The sequence below is a fragment of the Mesocricetus auratus genome, unplaced genomic scaffold (assembly GCF_017639785.1).
Source record: "Mesocricetus auratus isolate SY011 unplaced genomic scaffold, BCM_Maur_2.0 Super-Scaffold_100027, whole genome shotgun sequence".
NCBI lineage: Eukaryota > Metazoa > Chordata > Mammalia > Rodentia > Cricetidae > Mesocricetus > Mesocricetus auratus.
Window position 1 is genome coordinate 6,991,978 of NW_024429208.1, and position 14,736 is coordinate 7,006,713.

General features: G+C 43.6%; 1 protein-coding gene across 1 annotated transcript in view; it reads left to right on the forward strand.

Moving 5' to 3' along the window:
- The window catches only part of Dnah8 (dynein axonemal heavy chain 8), a 225,385-nt gene that overhangs the window by 171,015 nt on the left and 39,634 nt on the right, over positions 1–14,736 (forward strand). Inside the window, exons 84-86 of the mRNA XM_040732039.1 lie at positions 1,992–2,144; positions 2,865–3,020; positions 11,620–11,736. Coding sequence (XP_040587973.1) covers positions 1,992–2,144; positions 2,865–3,020; positions 11,620–11,736 — 426 coding nt within the window. The remainder of the gene's footprint in view (positions 1–1,991; positions 2,145–2,864; positions 3,021–11,619; positions 11,737–14,736) is intronic.

The window sequence follows — 14,736 nt, forward strand, 5'->3', positions numbered from 1 at the left end:
ACCTTTCATCATCTGTGAATCTTATATCTCAAGGCAGTTTACTTCTTGTAGCTCTATGGAAAGGACTGTTTTCTATGCCTTTTTCAAGCTTTCTGTTTTCTAGTTCACATTCACCTTTGTTTTTCTCTATCTATCTATCTATCTATCTATCTATCTATCTATCTATCTATCATCTATTTACAATCTGGAAGGCACATTACCTGATTCCTAAGGTAACAGCTCCAGCCATCTTGGAATTTCATGATCACTATTAATATAAAGAACAAATCAGGACAGTTAAATTTCAATTTTCACTTAAAGGCGGGCTTTCATTTTTTGTTAATGGATCATTTCAGGCAAATGAAATAGCTGAGAACTTTCTGTTTAAATATTGATGATGATTTTTATTGAAGTGGAATGCTGAGAAGCAGTTGGCATTGTGCCTAATAAATATACAGATCGTTAACTTTCTAGAGATGCTTTGCAGATAGCCATCTCAGCTGTAATAAGAAAGGGCATAATTTATAAAAGTAAGACAAAAATCCTGGTTTGTTTTTAAGTGTTTGATCTCATCATGTCTGTGGCGACTTTGTCATGGCTTTTCCCTAGAAATTAATGACCGGTGAGGGTTAATGGTCCAAAGCTCTACTTAGGTCATCAAAATTTCAAGCTGGTCATTAATTCTCAAGTGCTCTAAGCCTTAATCTTTATCACCTAATTAAATTCAATAATAAATTATATTTAATTTATATATCAAGGCAATGATATGCAATTATTTCTACTTGAGTCAAATCTTCCACCCTTTTGGGTGATTTGTATGTTTTACTTTGGGCAAAAGCAATCTATATATTTTTTTGTTTCAGTGAGTGGGAAAACTTAATTTAAATATTACATTTACTTTAACCTTCTTTGGGATGATAGCTTTTGTTTTTTGTTACTTTCACATCTGTTTCTCATGATGTATTGATAACGACATTATCAGAAAGAAAACAAAAAACCAACAAACCAACCAAACAAACAAACAAAAACAAGTGTGGCTGTAGTGTGACCTTGGGAACCCCAGATTTCAAACACATCTGATGTTACTGAGTGCTGAGTAAAGGAAGTTCTGGTCCCTGATGCTGAATTCCATCTTCTCCTAGGTAACTCTCTGCAAGCCCGATGCATCCTCTTTGCTATTTAAGCCAGCCTGCCTCGGATTTTCTTCCTTCCAGTTGAAGTCATGTTTTAAATACCTTATCATGCATTTACTGTATTTACCAGTTTGTAGATGTAGTTACCTTGTCTACTCTAGTTGCATCTATTAAAATGTTGACTTAGTGGGCACAGTGATTAGTACCTGTAGTTTCAGTACTTGCAGGTCAGAAGAAAGAGACTTGAGAGTTCAAGATTAGCCTAGGCTACACAGTGAGTTCAAGGCCAGCCTGAACTATAGAGCCAGGCACTGACTCAACAAATGAGTGGAAAGTCTTGTTTTCACAGGGGAGTGATGGTCTCTGACTTACTGCTGTATTTAAACATTTAGGTGGAGCTTAACAAACCATGTGTTCAGGAGTCCCTGGGAGAAGTGATGACAAACAGTATGATTTAGAACTTGGCTAGCAAATGCCACCACATACATCACCTCTGACCTTCAGAAGGTGACAAGCATTTTCATAGATGACTATGAAGCTGTCTTCCTGAGGCTGAGTGGATTCTGACATGCCTTAGGCAAGCCTGTGAAAGTTGCCAACCTTACCATTAGATGGCGCACACACTCAAGTTTTCATTTCTGATCTCTGAGAAGCCAGGGGTGCCAGATTGCAATGTTGTCATTTGTTAGTCACTCCAGGTCACCAAATTGGACCACAACAGATGACAGTGTTGACATATTTTTTAAATTAGTAAATATAGGCTCAAAATAAAACAATCATGCTGTAAGCAAATTTATTTTTGAAATGGTGCATTTGGTTTTGGTAAGATAATTCACAAGATATAAGAAATAAATATCAACTCTTTGTTTTTGGATACAGGGTGGTTGGGTATTACTGCAAAACTGTCACCTTGGTCTAGAATTCATGGATGAATTACTAGAGACAATACTGACCACGGAAACCATGGAGGATTCTTTCCGAGTATGGATAACCACTGAGCCCCACGACCGATTTCCAATTACGTTACTCCAGGTTTGTTACTGAGAGTCAACCAGGTCCACAGCATGACTCATGACTGACGTATTGAAGGGTAGCTGGGAAGGCCAAGATGGTTCCTTGGATAAAAGTGCTTGCCACCAAACCTGAAAGCCTGAGTTTGATCTTCAGAACAGTCTCCTACAGGTTCTCCAACTGACCTCCACATGTGTATTATGGCATATGCTGGGCCACCCAAAGAATAAATAAGTAAATGTCATAAAATTTTTTAAATGATGGAACACAGCAGGGTGTATTAATCCTCATTGCAGTCACCAGGCTTTTATAGTATTTCCAAAAAAGAGTTCTAAGGCCATATTCATTTATTGGGTTTGTTCTCTGATCAGTGTAACTGGCTTTTACTCTACTGAATTCCAGCCCACAAACTCTATGCTGTAAGTATGCTGTTACCTAACATACCATGATTTCAGTTTTTATTAGCTGATTTATTTCATGTTTATGGTTGTTTTGACTATGTGTATATGTACTACATGCATGCAGTGCCCTTGGAGACCAGAAGAGGGCACTAGCTCCCTTGGGGTTGGAGTTATAGACAGTTGTAAACTGCCATGTGGGTGCTGGGAGCTGAACCAGGGTCCCCTGCAAGAGCAGCCAGTGTTCTTAACCACTGAGCAGTCTCTCCAGCTCCCATACCATGATTTCAATTGCATTCTTTACAGTACTTTGTAAGAATAACACAACTGCTTCTCACGACAGACTTCTCTGAAGTTCACAAATGAGCCACCTCAAGGTGTGCGGGCAGGCCTGAAAAGGACATTCGCCGGGATCAACCAAGACCTCCTGGACATCAGTAACTTACCCATGTGGAAGCCCATGCTCTACACAGTGGCATTTCTGCACTCTACTGTGCAGGTAACCTGGAAAAGAGTTCATTGCTAGGGGGCGCTAGTGAGTTTATGTAGCCACCGTGGGGAAGAGCTCCTGGGAGGATGGCATCAACCTCCGTCCCCTCACTTCTTTCCTGGCATTTCGCCCCACCTGGCTTAGCATGTATTTGCTACAGAGTCCATCGAGCTCCTTGGATACAGATGCCCGGCCTGGCCTTTGCTGTTGACCACTCACTCTCCTGTGGTCACTGCATTGCGAGGTCACACTCACAGTTCCTTAGTCACTGTTTTCCTTGCTATGAGAAATACCCGAGGGAAACAGTGTAATGGGGAGGCGTTCACTTTGGTCTGCAGTTGCAGGTGGCTCTATAACTTGGCGTCAAGACCAGGAAGACACATGAGTGTCAGGCACATGGATGGGGCAGAGCTTCATCATCCCAAAGTTTCCACCACCTCCAAAAATGGCACTGCCAACTGGACACTCGGCCTTCAACACATGAGCCTGTGGGGTGGGGGGCGTTTCCTATCCAATCATAACACCAATCACAGTACATAGTTATACAATGAACACACAGATTAACTATTGAGAGCAAAACTTGGTCTTGGAAGTGCCTGGGCTGGCCAATAATTTCATCCACACCCCCTCAGATAGTAGCAACCACTGCTTTTCAAGATAGGGCTGCCTCCACTTTCAAAATGAGGCAGTTGCCCTGGGGAGATGGCTCAGTCAGCCCAGCGCTTACCTTGCAAGCTTAAGGACCCATGTTCAACCCCCAGAACCTCTGTGTAAGGAGTTGGGCATGGTGGCACACACTTTCAATCTCAGTGCTGGGGAGGCAGAGACAAACAGATCCTTGGCATTCATCAGCCAGCCAGCCTAGACTACTTGGTGGGTTCCAGGCCAGTTAGAGACTGTCTTTAAAAACAAACAAACAAACTGGTAAACAGTGCTTAAGTATCAACTCCCAAGGGTTATCTTCTGGCTTTCATGTACACACATGCACTCATGCACACGCACATACACGTACATACACACATATGCACACATACAAAAAATAAGGCAGTTGCATCTTAAAGAGCCTGTGTTATCCATGGCAGATGTGGAGTGTCTTGGCTATGTGTGGACGATTTAGTCCTTAGTCCCTGGTTCTTAGTAGTTGTCATAGGGAAGGGTAACCACAGTCCCTGCCCTCTCAAGCCATGCCAATGACTTTCATACACTAATTACTCATTGCTAATTACTTATTTTGATTATTAATTGCTTATGTGGTGATTTAATTATTTTGCAGCTACTAAGAAACTTACTTGTAGAATTTTTTTTACCTTTCTTACTTTATATGGGGCTCAATTTTGGAAAATTTCATGCCTTTAATTCACACAGGGTATTCCTTGGTTTCACAGGGGCATGAGGGGGCTTCTTCCTGTGTCTCTCCTTCCAGGAGGAGAGGGCTTGGGAGAAAGACAAAATGAGCCCTTGGCTATGTCCTGTCAGGTGTGGTCTCAGCTGTGCCCACGTGGAGAGCACAAGTTCCTTCATCTCCCCCGGGAATTGCCACTTTCCCCGGCTCATTGTTCCTACCACCAGCCTGGGTCCTGTGCAGCCACCAAGAGGGCAAAGGGTGTTTCTCCATCCCCTGAGTCTGGGAGAGAGCACATTGACTTGCATGCTTTGTGGGTAGTTAGTTGTTTTACTAAGCTCCTCTGTGGCTTTGGGATTGTAAATTATAGCTTTCCAGAGACCCATTTCACGCAGTCTGATCTGAGGATTGCTCGCCTTAGCACGCTCTAGTTCAAATATTGTGTGACCCTGGTATGTGATTCCCCCATTCTCACTGTTCTCAGTCGCAGTGACTCAACTCTTCCGCTGAGCTCAACCTGGAGAGTGGCTGTGTGGAGAGATTTTTTTCCATATGGTCAGTGTGCCAACCCCTGTTTTTAGTGGACATTGTCTGAGTGCTGAGAGGAGGAGCACAAAGTCTGTGATCCAGTCACTCCAAACTGTGCTTGCAGTAAACAAGATGCATGCTTAGGTTAAAGCAGAGAAAAAGCAACATTTCTACCACCAGGGCTGGGAAGCTAATAGTGGAATAACAGTTTAAAAAAAAAGACCTAGGGTCTGGGAAGATGGCTCCAGTGGATAAAGGCACTTGGTACTATCCCTGACTGCCGGAATTCCATCCTTGGAGCGCATGGAGGAAGGAGAGAAATTGACCTCGGACCTCTACCCTCAAAAGTTATGCTATACTGTGCTGTATACATGCACGCGTGTGTACACTCTCACACACACACACACACACACACACAGAACATAAAACAAAATACAGTGATTTTTAATTGAGAACTCAGTCTGTAAAGTGCTTGCCACCCAGGCATGAAGACGAGACCTTGATCCTGGAGAACTTGTATGAAAAATCCAGGCAAGGCCACATGTGCCCGCAACCCCAGCACAGTGAGTGGGGAGCGATGAGAGCGGAGGGAGGGGAAGGGAGGTGCAGAGAGGAGGGTCTCTGAGCTCCCTGGCCAGCCGATCTAGTCAAATTGGTGGGTCCAAGGGTTAATGAGAGGCTCTGTCTTAAAAAAAATGAGTAAGTGTGCTTTTAGGATGTGTGTGTGTTTATGTGTGTGTGTGTGTGTGTGTGTGTGTGTGTGTGTGTGTGTGGTGTGCATGCATGCAGGTGTACAGGTGTCTGAGGAGGTCAGAAGAGGGCATTAGATGTCTTAGAGCTGGAGTTATTGATGGCTGTAAGCCAACTAATGTGAGTGCTTGGAGCTGAACTCTGGTTCCCTGGAAGAGCAGTATGAGCTCTTAACTACTGAGACCTCCCTCCCTCCCTCCCTCTCCCCCCCTCTCTCACACACACACACACACATATGAATCTTAAGTGTAAAAGATAACCTGGATTCTGATGCACACAGGGAAGCTTGAGTTGTAGCTTCACAAAAGCTGTGGCCTAAGATGGAGACGATTGATGATGATGATGATGATGATGATGATGATGATGATGATGATGGAGCCAAGCTTGGAGGATGAGAAGTCTCCATTTTTGTCTAAGAATTTCCAATATGACTCTGATATACAACAGAACTTGAGAATGATGCTGGCCAAACAGCCACTGCATTTAAGGGAGGCAGACGTCTACTGACATTTTTACAACCTTCTCATGTTTGGGAATTCCTCTCTCTGTCCTCCTGCTTTTCCCACAGAACCTCTAACCATTGGGACTTTTCTAGTGGATTATCTACGGAGTTTTTACTGTTTCTTTGCTACAGTCATTCTGCTCTTGGCATAACAAGCCCCTGAAGGATTCTGGGATCTCCAGAGTCCTGCAGTGGTAGTTGTAAATGTGAACTTTTTAAAAAATCTCAGCCCTTAAAGTAATTTAAACATTATATAAACATAGTCATCATCAGGGCCCAGGAAATGCCACCATTGATACATTCTCATCCAGGGAAGTGTCACCTCCTCTGTGCTTTGTCCTGTCTAGTTAAAGTGGTGACAAAACACCTCTTTTCAAACTTAACAGTGCCCATAAAAGTCGTTACTCCAGCAAACATGTGAAGAAGGCCCTCGCTGAAATATTTCTGAGCCCTTACAAGAACACAAGTTTCCCTTTCACATTCCCCTGTCATCATGGCTCCTCCTGGTCCTGATCGCTTCTGTCCGTGGTTTTTAACCCCTTCACATTACACTCATGCTGTCTCGGGCAGATTGGATCTTTCATTTTACTGTATACTTCATCTCCCTATGTTACTGGGTCTGGCAGTTAACTACAGCCAGTGAAGTGCATTGAGCTGCACATAAAATCAGGGCGAGCTTCAGCACCATTAAAATTACTGTTGAGCATTCTCTCACCAGTGAGCTCAGGGCATTTCCATATTTCATCGGTAGTTCCATTTTGTGTATTCCTTTTGGGGGGGGGGAAGTCTTCAAAGTTCTAGCCTTGAAAGCATGAGGACCCAGAAGTCCTGTCAAATGCTGACTGCGGGCAGCCCATGCCTATAATCCCAGAGCTGGGGAAGCCAAGACAGGTGGATCCCTGGGGCGTGTTAGCCAGCCCATCTAGCCTAATCAGGTTCAGTGAGAGACCCTGTCTCAGAAAATAATATTGAGAGTAAGACAGAAAAACATCCAGCTCTGACTGCTACACACACACACACACACAGAGCTCGTCCTCTGCCACATAGGACCTTCTGCCCAGGCTGCTCTGTGCTGATTTCTTTTCTCCACACCTTCACCAAAACTGCAGGCCTCTTGTCTGCCTTCACAGAACAGCCTCGTTTTGACTGTGAACCAGGGGCCCTGGGTCGGGTGTCTTTTTTTTTTTCAGGCTTATCACGCTGGTAACCAGCAGCTAATTGCCTTTGCTCTCATGTTGTGCTTTTCTTGTTTCTATGTCTTATTTTCTGGACTAGCAGGAAACTTCTTGAGAACACGTGTATTCTAATGTTTTCTATTGTACTAATAAGACCTTGGCCCGGGGCTTCCAGAATACTAAGTGGACTGAAGAGAGACTAAACACCCTGATTAAGACTCAACATCTCCTACGTCTGAGATTCCAAATGAGCTCCCAGTCTCCAGTGCTTTGAAAAGTCTAGTAATTTTTTTGTAATAGTTTTCTTCTCTTTTCTTCTTTTTGGAGGCTTTTTGATTCTGTTTTTGTTTATTTATGGGAGGGCACGTGACACAGCTCACATACGGGCAGAGAGCAGCTCTGGGGAGCCAGTTCTGTTCCCCCCACCGTGTGTGGTTCTCCAGGGTCAGCTTATGTCATCAAGGCTTTAGGGTGCGTGTTTATCTGCTGGGACATCTCTCTGGGCCTCATTCTTTCCCTTTATAGTCATTTAGAGAGCTCAGTGGGTGGGTGGGTACATGTACAGGCGGACACAAGAACTTGAGATTATTTGTGTGTGTATGTGAAGGAGAAAAAAAAAAGCTTCCGCCAAGATCTTTGTCTTCTTTTAAAAAAATATTTTCCCCGAGATGAACTAAACTGTCTTTGACTTCAGTGAGCCAGCTTAAAAAGAAAATGTTTTAAATGAAAATTGATAAGAAGTGACACGACATGAAGTAAGTTTCAGCACCGGGGCAATTTTTTTTTGAAGATTGCATTTTAAGGAACAGCTGAGTTGCCATCCCTCAGTGCATATAAATGGAAGTGTTCCCATGGAGCCAGCAGGAGTATCCCCAGTAACTGCAAAGAAAGAATTATGTCTGATTCAGCTCTCTGTCCAATTGAACCTTAAATTCCAAAAAATTAAGTCAAATGCTTAGGTAAAACACTGTAGATTTTTCTTTTTCTTTCTTTTTTTTTTTTTTTTTTTTTGCAAAAATGGGTACTATTCCTATCTCACTAAGCGACTTACACTCTGCTGTGTGAAGCTTACACACAATTGGCGAAACCACAGCAACAGTTTTCTTGTGGATATCTGAAAGGCTCCATTCCATCCTGGCTCTCAGAAGAATCCAGAAGAGTCTCATCTCACATCTACTCCAGAACCTCAAAACTCAGAGTCAGCCTTGGAATTGACCTCACTGGGGGTGGTAGGTTCCTTCATTAGGATAGCGACTGACTAGTGTGGCTTAGACAACTTCGAGGCTTTTCACCAACGGAAGACAAAGATGGAAGACCTGTCCTTGATGGCCAAGCTTCCAAATCTGGTTAAAGGACCAAATATTTCAACATGAGGCAACAAGATAAACAAACCTTGGTTATTTTTGCTGTCAACTTGACACACTTGGGGAAAGAGAACCTCCAATGAAGAATTGTCTCTGGTATTGACCTGTGGGTGTGTCCAGAGGAGCACTCTCTGATTCCTGGTTGATGTAGGTTCCACTATGGGTGGTACCATCCCTAGGCAGGTGGGTCTAAGTTGTATAAGGAAGTTAGCTAAGAATGAGCCTGGAAGCAAGTCAGTAACTTCATGTTTGTTCTTTTTTTCTTGAAGGCTGAGTAAAACTCAATTATGTATATGCCACATTTTCCATTATCCATCCATCTGCTGATGGGCCTCGATGCTGCCTCCACTTACTAGCTGTTGTGAGGAGAGCAACAATGAACGTGGATGTGCAGGGATCTCTGTGGTAGAATACAGAGTTCTTTAGGTGACGCCAGGAGTGGTATGGCTGGTAGATGATAGTTCTATTTTTAATTTTTCAAGGGACCTCCATTCTGGTTTCCATAATGGCTTCACCAGTTTGCACTCCTTCTAGGAGCAAGTAAGAGTTCCTCTTTGCCTATATCATCACCAACATTTGTTGTCTGTTTTCTTGATGATTGCCATCTGATTGGGTGAGGGAAGGGGTATATCTAAATAGTTTGAATTTGTATTGCCCTGGCGGCTGGGGATGTTGAACTCTTTTTAAAATGCTCACCAGCCATTTGTGTCTCTTCTTTTGAGATCTGTCTGCTTATTTTAATGGTCCATTTGTTGACTAGCAGGATTTTTTTCGAGTTTGATTTTTTAGTTCTTTATATATTCTAAATACTAACCTCCTGTCTGAAGCATTTCTGGCAAAAGCCTTCCCCCATTCTGTAGGCTGCCTGTTCACTCTGCTGATTTTTCTTTCCCCTTTGTAGAAGCTCCTTTTCTTAGACTGGTTGTCCTCCTTTAATCAATTAGTTAAGTGATGGGGACAAGAGTCACATTAACATGACAACCTAACCCGAGAAGTGCAGGTCAAGAGGTGATGGACGCACCTTCCCACTTTTGAGAGGGTTCTGAATTTCTTTTTTTTTTCTTCTTTTTTTGCCCTTCGCCTTGTCTCCCAGGGTCAGAACACCTGGATCTAAATTAATGCTAATGGTTTCGTTAATATTTTAAAAGCATACCTTCAAATTCGGTGATTAAAATATTCTGGCTTGGAGAATTTCTTCTATGACTTGTCCATGATTTTATCCTACCTAATAGATTTCTTTAAAAGATGGGGCTGGGCAGTAAGTGGGGCTCGGAACAGCAGCAGTAAGAAGAGATGGCTTATGAAGACGTCAGTGTGTGTGCACCTGCCTGAGAGAGAGACAGAGAGAGAGAGACAGAGACAGAGACAGAGACACAGACACAGAGACACAGACACACACTCACAGAGAGAGAGACAGAGAGAGACACACAGAGACACAGACACACACACACACAGAGAGAGAGAGAGAGAGAGAGAGAGAGAGAGAGAGAGAGAGAGAGAGAGAGAGAGAGAGAGAGAGAGAGAGAGAGAGATGCTTCCCAAGGTTGTCCTTTGGCTTCCACGCACACGCCCTCGTCTGCATGAACATAGACACAGAGACGTATGCAGCAGTCTTCAGCCATCAGGGAAGCTCCATCCTCTGAACTGGGCCAGTCTGATTACTCTTGGACAACTTGGTAGATCTGAACAGCCGTGATTCATAGGTGTCGTCCAGGTCTCACTCGGTTGGGCAGTGACAGTGGTGTGAAGGCGGAGTGAGAGTTTTAAGACAGCCATGTCATTTGTACAATAGAAATTCTTCATTTTCAAAATCCGAGATGGAAAAATTACAGTGTGAAGCCAGCAGGGAGTCATGTTCATAAATGCTGGAGTTCTTCAGTTTGAAGGATCTCAGCCCTTACATTTGGCGTTCTCAGTCGGCTGACTTATAATAGCAACTGATCCAAAAGGCATTTATTAAGAATCTCCTGCAGCTCTTGGGGGAGTTGTCAGTGGAGACCTAGACAAGTTTTTCCTCATTTCAAACAAGTCTCATGTAGCCCTGGCTGCCCTTGAACTCACTATGGAGCTGAGGATGACCTTGAACTCCTGTTTCTTCCTGTCTCCATTTTCCAACTAAGATTATAGGCTGTGCCACCTTGACAACCTACTAGAGTTAAAACAAAACAAAACAAAAAACAACAACAAAGAAACTCCAATAACTGCAACTTGACAAATATTTGGAAATTCGTTTGCAAATCATTTGCTATAGTCATCAATAATGGTTAATATATCTCAAATTGCATATATTGCTTATTTTTCTTTTTCTTTTGAGGCAGGATCTTGCTATGTATCCCAGACTGAACTTGAAATCATAACCCTCATTTTTTAGCTGCCCAAGTGCTGGGACCACCTTGTGCCACAATGCACTGTCCTTTAATTTTTTTATTTGCATTTTAAAATACTTTTATTGCTTGAGAGTGTGTGTGTGTGTGCGCACATGTATACACACTCGTAAGCTCAAACGAGTGCAGATGTTGCAGTAGAATGGAACTCAGGTCATCGGACTTGTTGGCAAGCCCCTTTCCCCACCAAGCCATCTTGTCAATCCCTTACTGTTCTCTTCAGTGCCTTAGTGATGAAGCTTTTATTAACCCTTACTACACTGACATTAATAGGGGACTTGGCAGGGGCTGCAGTTCAGCGTTACTACAGTGCTTGCTTCTCAGAACTGAAGGCCCTGAGTGTGACCCCCAAGACCCACAAACAAGGATCTAGCTGCATACAGCGTTTGGCTCAGCGGTTGGGTTCACATTTGGCAGCTCATGGCTGTAGCTCCCAATTCCAGAGGATCTGACACCCTCACACTGACATACACGCAGGCCAGACACCAATGCATGTAAAATAAAAAATAAACAAACCATTAAAAAAATCCCTGTTGACACTGACTTTCTTTGCTCTTTTTAAGGAGCGACGAAAATTTGGCCCCTTGGGATGGAATATTCCCTATGAATTCAATTCTGCCGACTTCTCTGCCAGTGTTCAGTTCGTCCAGAACCACCTTGATGAGTGTGATATTAAAAAGGTGAGTGGAATTGTTGGTTTTTTGGTCTGTTTTCTAGTTTTTCATTACAGCCCAACACAGAGTGAACTAGCTGAGGTCTCCTCGAGAACCTCTTTAGGAGGGGCAGGTACTCTAATCAGCTGGTCCACTCACTCTCTCCTCCCCTAGCCAACACACTCACATTCTGTTGCCCTCCCCGTGCCTGTCAGTATAATGATGAAACTCTGTGTTGCAAAATACAATCATGTCCCTAATGCTACTCATGGACCCCACAGGGCCCCCACAAGAAGTGGAGTGACCTCAGTCAGGCCTGCCTTATTTGCTCGTCCTCCTGCCAGCCAATTAGGCAGTTCTTTTTTTTTGTCTCAAGTCCCCTGCTTCATCATTGGGGGAAAAAAAAGGTTTGCCTACCTATTTACCTATTTACTTATATGTGTGTGCACCTGACTGCCTGTAGTGCACCATGTGCATGCAGTACCCTGGGAAACCAGAAGAGGGCATCAGATTCCTCCTGGACCTGGGGTTGCAGATGGTTGAGTCCTCATGTGGGTGCTCAAACCTGCCGCCACTGCAGGAGCTGAATCAAGTGCTGTGACAGCTGAGCCATCCCTCCAACCTCCCACCCCTCTACTGTATTTTGTGGTGGTACCGGAGACTGAACCCAGGGCTTCACATACACTCAACAAGTGCTGTGTCACGGGGCAGGGTCTCAGCCATGGAGTCACTTCTTCATTTGTTTGTGAATTGTGTGTGTGTGTGATATGCATGAGTGTAGGCATTCATGCACCACAGCATGCATATGGAGGCCAGAGGACAATTCTCAGGAGCTGGTTCCCTCTTTTTAGCATGCGGGCCTTTGGTGTGTGATGCTTGACTCTTTTGGCTTTTTTGAACTCTTACCCACCACCAAGCTCTCAAATGAATCACACATGGAGGCTTATTGTTTATTATAAATGCCTGGCCTTAACTTGGCTTATATTTTGCCAACTTTTCTTAAATTATCCCATCTATCTATGACCTTGGAGCCTTTATCTTTCTCTATTCTGGTATACCTTTTCTTTCCTTCTTATTCCATGTCTGGCTGTGTAGATGTGTGGCTGGGTGGCTGCGTCGCTGGGTGGTGGCTGACCCCTGAAGTCGTCGTCCTCCTCCTCTCTCATTCCCTGATCTTCAGATCCTTTCCTCAAAGATTTCTCCTCATATTTCTCTTCTCTGCCTGCCAGCCCTGCCTATTCCTCTCTCCTGCCTCGCTATTGGCTGCCCAGCTCTTCATTAGACAGACCATCAGGTGTTTTAGACCGGCCCAGTAACACAGCCTCACAGAGTTAAACAAATACAACATAAACAAAAGTAAAAAACCTTAAAGTAATATTCCCCAAAAATTCCTGGGGTTGACACTTGGGTGTTCAGACTGGGTACCAAGTGCTTTTACCTGCATAGCCCCCAAGAACCTAGCTCATTTCTTAACTGTCAAGTTTGAACATGTAAATAGCAACTAAAAAACTTTTTGGCAGTCCCAAGGATTGAACTTATGACCTTGCACATGCCAGACAGTTTCTCTACTACTGAGCCATGCCACATCCCCAGTGGTCATGTCTAGTAATGGTTACTACTCATCATCGTGTAGACTTTCCTAGTCTCCATGGTGCTAATGTGTGCATTTTTGCCTATACCATCATGAAGTTGACACAGAAGGTGTCACCATGACTGCCATTTAACTGATGAGGGGCTTCCTAGAGGTCCCAGAGGTAGCCGAGTTGTCTCCCTACTCACAGGCTGTGAAGGGTTGGAAATCCACTTTTCAGGACCATAGGTAAGTCAGTGAACCTTTCGACCCATTTCCTCCTCCGTAAAGTAATGGTAGCATCTTGGAGGAGTAGGAGAATTAGCATTTTTTATGCAAACACAGTGCACAGTGCCTAATAGAAGTTCATGGAGACCACTTTCACTCTGTCCCTCTCTTCCTGCTCATAGTAGGACTGCTAGATTACTGTAGACACTGTGGTGGTCGCGGTATGATTCTGGTGAGCCATGATGAATGTCCACCTGGGGTGGACAGAAGTTAGCACCAACCTGTCATTTTTCTCCCGAAATGACAAAAGGACAGTAAATTAAGACTATGGCAGTAGGATGAAAAATTATATTGCATGGGTTCATACTCCACAGTTATTTGTCATCTCAGCGTATACTAATAGCTGCCTTGAAATGGTTGATTTGAAAGGCAACTGAGCTGAAAAAATAAAAGTTTACCCAATAAGTAGATAAAAATAAGAATCCAAAATCCCTAAGAATCCTCACTTTCCCTTTATTCTAAATATACCGAGTTGTTTTTTTAAATAGCTATGAATAGCAGAATTACATTGCTAGTATAAGATTGCTAAGAAATTAATGACTACATCGATGCTGCTTTAGCTTACAGAACGAGACAGCACAGGATTGCACTGCGGAAAAGTTTTGGGAATAAATACTTTCCTATTTGTTCTCTTACGGATTCCGGAAAAATCTATTGCCAGGAAAGAACATTAAAGCTTCCCTTCCCTGATCTTGTTCCTTTTTTCATTAGGCATCACTCCCCACCCCTCTGTAACAGTGTGGCATGTACCATAATGAGTGTTACAGGTGATTACAATCACAGAGAGGAAAATGCCGTCCTATCTTTCTATTTGACATAATTCAGAGTCACCTTCTCCTCTAATGCTTAATATTGTAGATTTTCCTTTGGTGAACAAACTGGAGCGGTTCCAGCCACATGAGCTATTCCTATGAGCTAAAGAGTAATTTTCAATGCAGCGATTCGAGTTTCATTCAGCTACTGTGATAAAATGTTCTTACTGGAAGTGACTTAGGGGGAGGAAAGGGAGTACTGGGCTTACACTTGCAGGTCACTGTTTGTCATTGAGGGATGTCGCGACAGGAACCTGGAGGCAGGACCCGTGGTGGAACACTGCTCGCTGGCTCACTCATTCGGCTCATGCTTAGCTGGCTTCCTTACACAGCCTAGGGATACCTGTGTAGGGAATA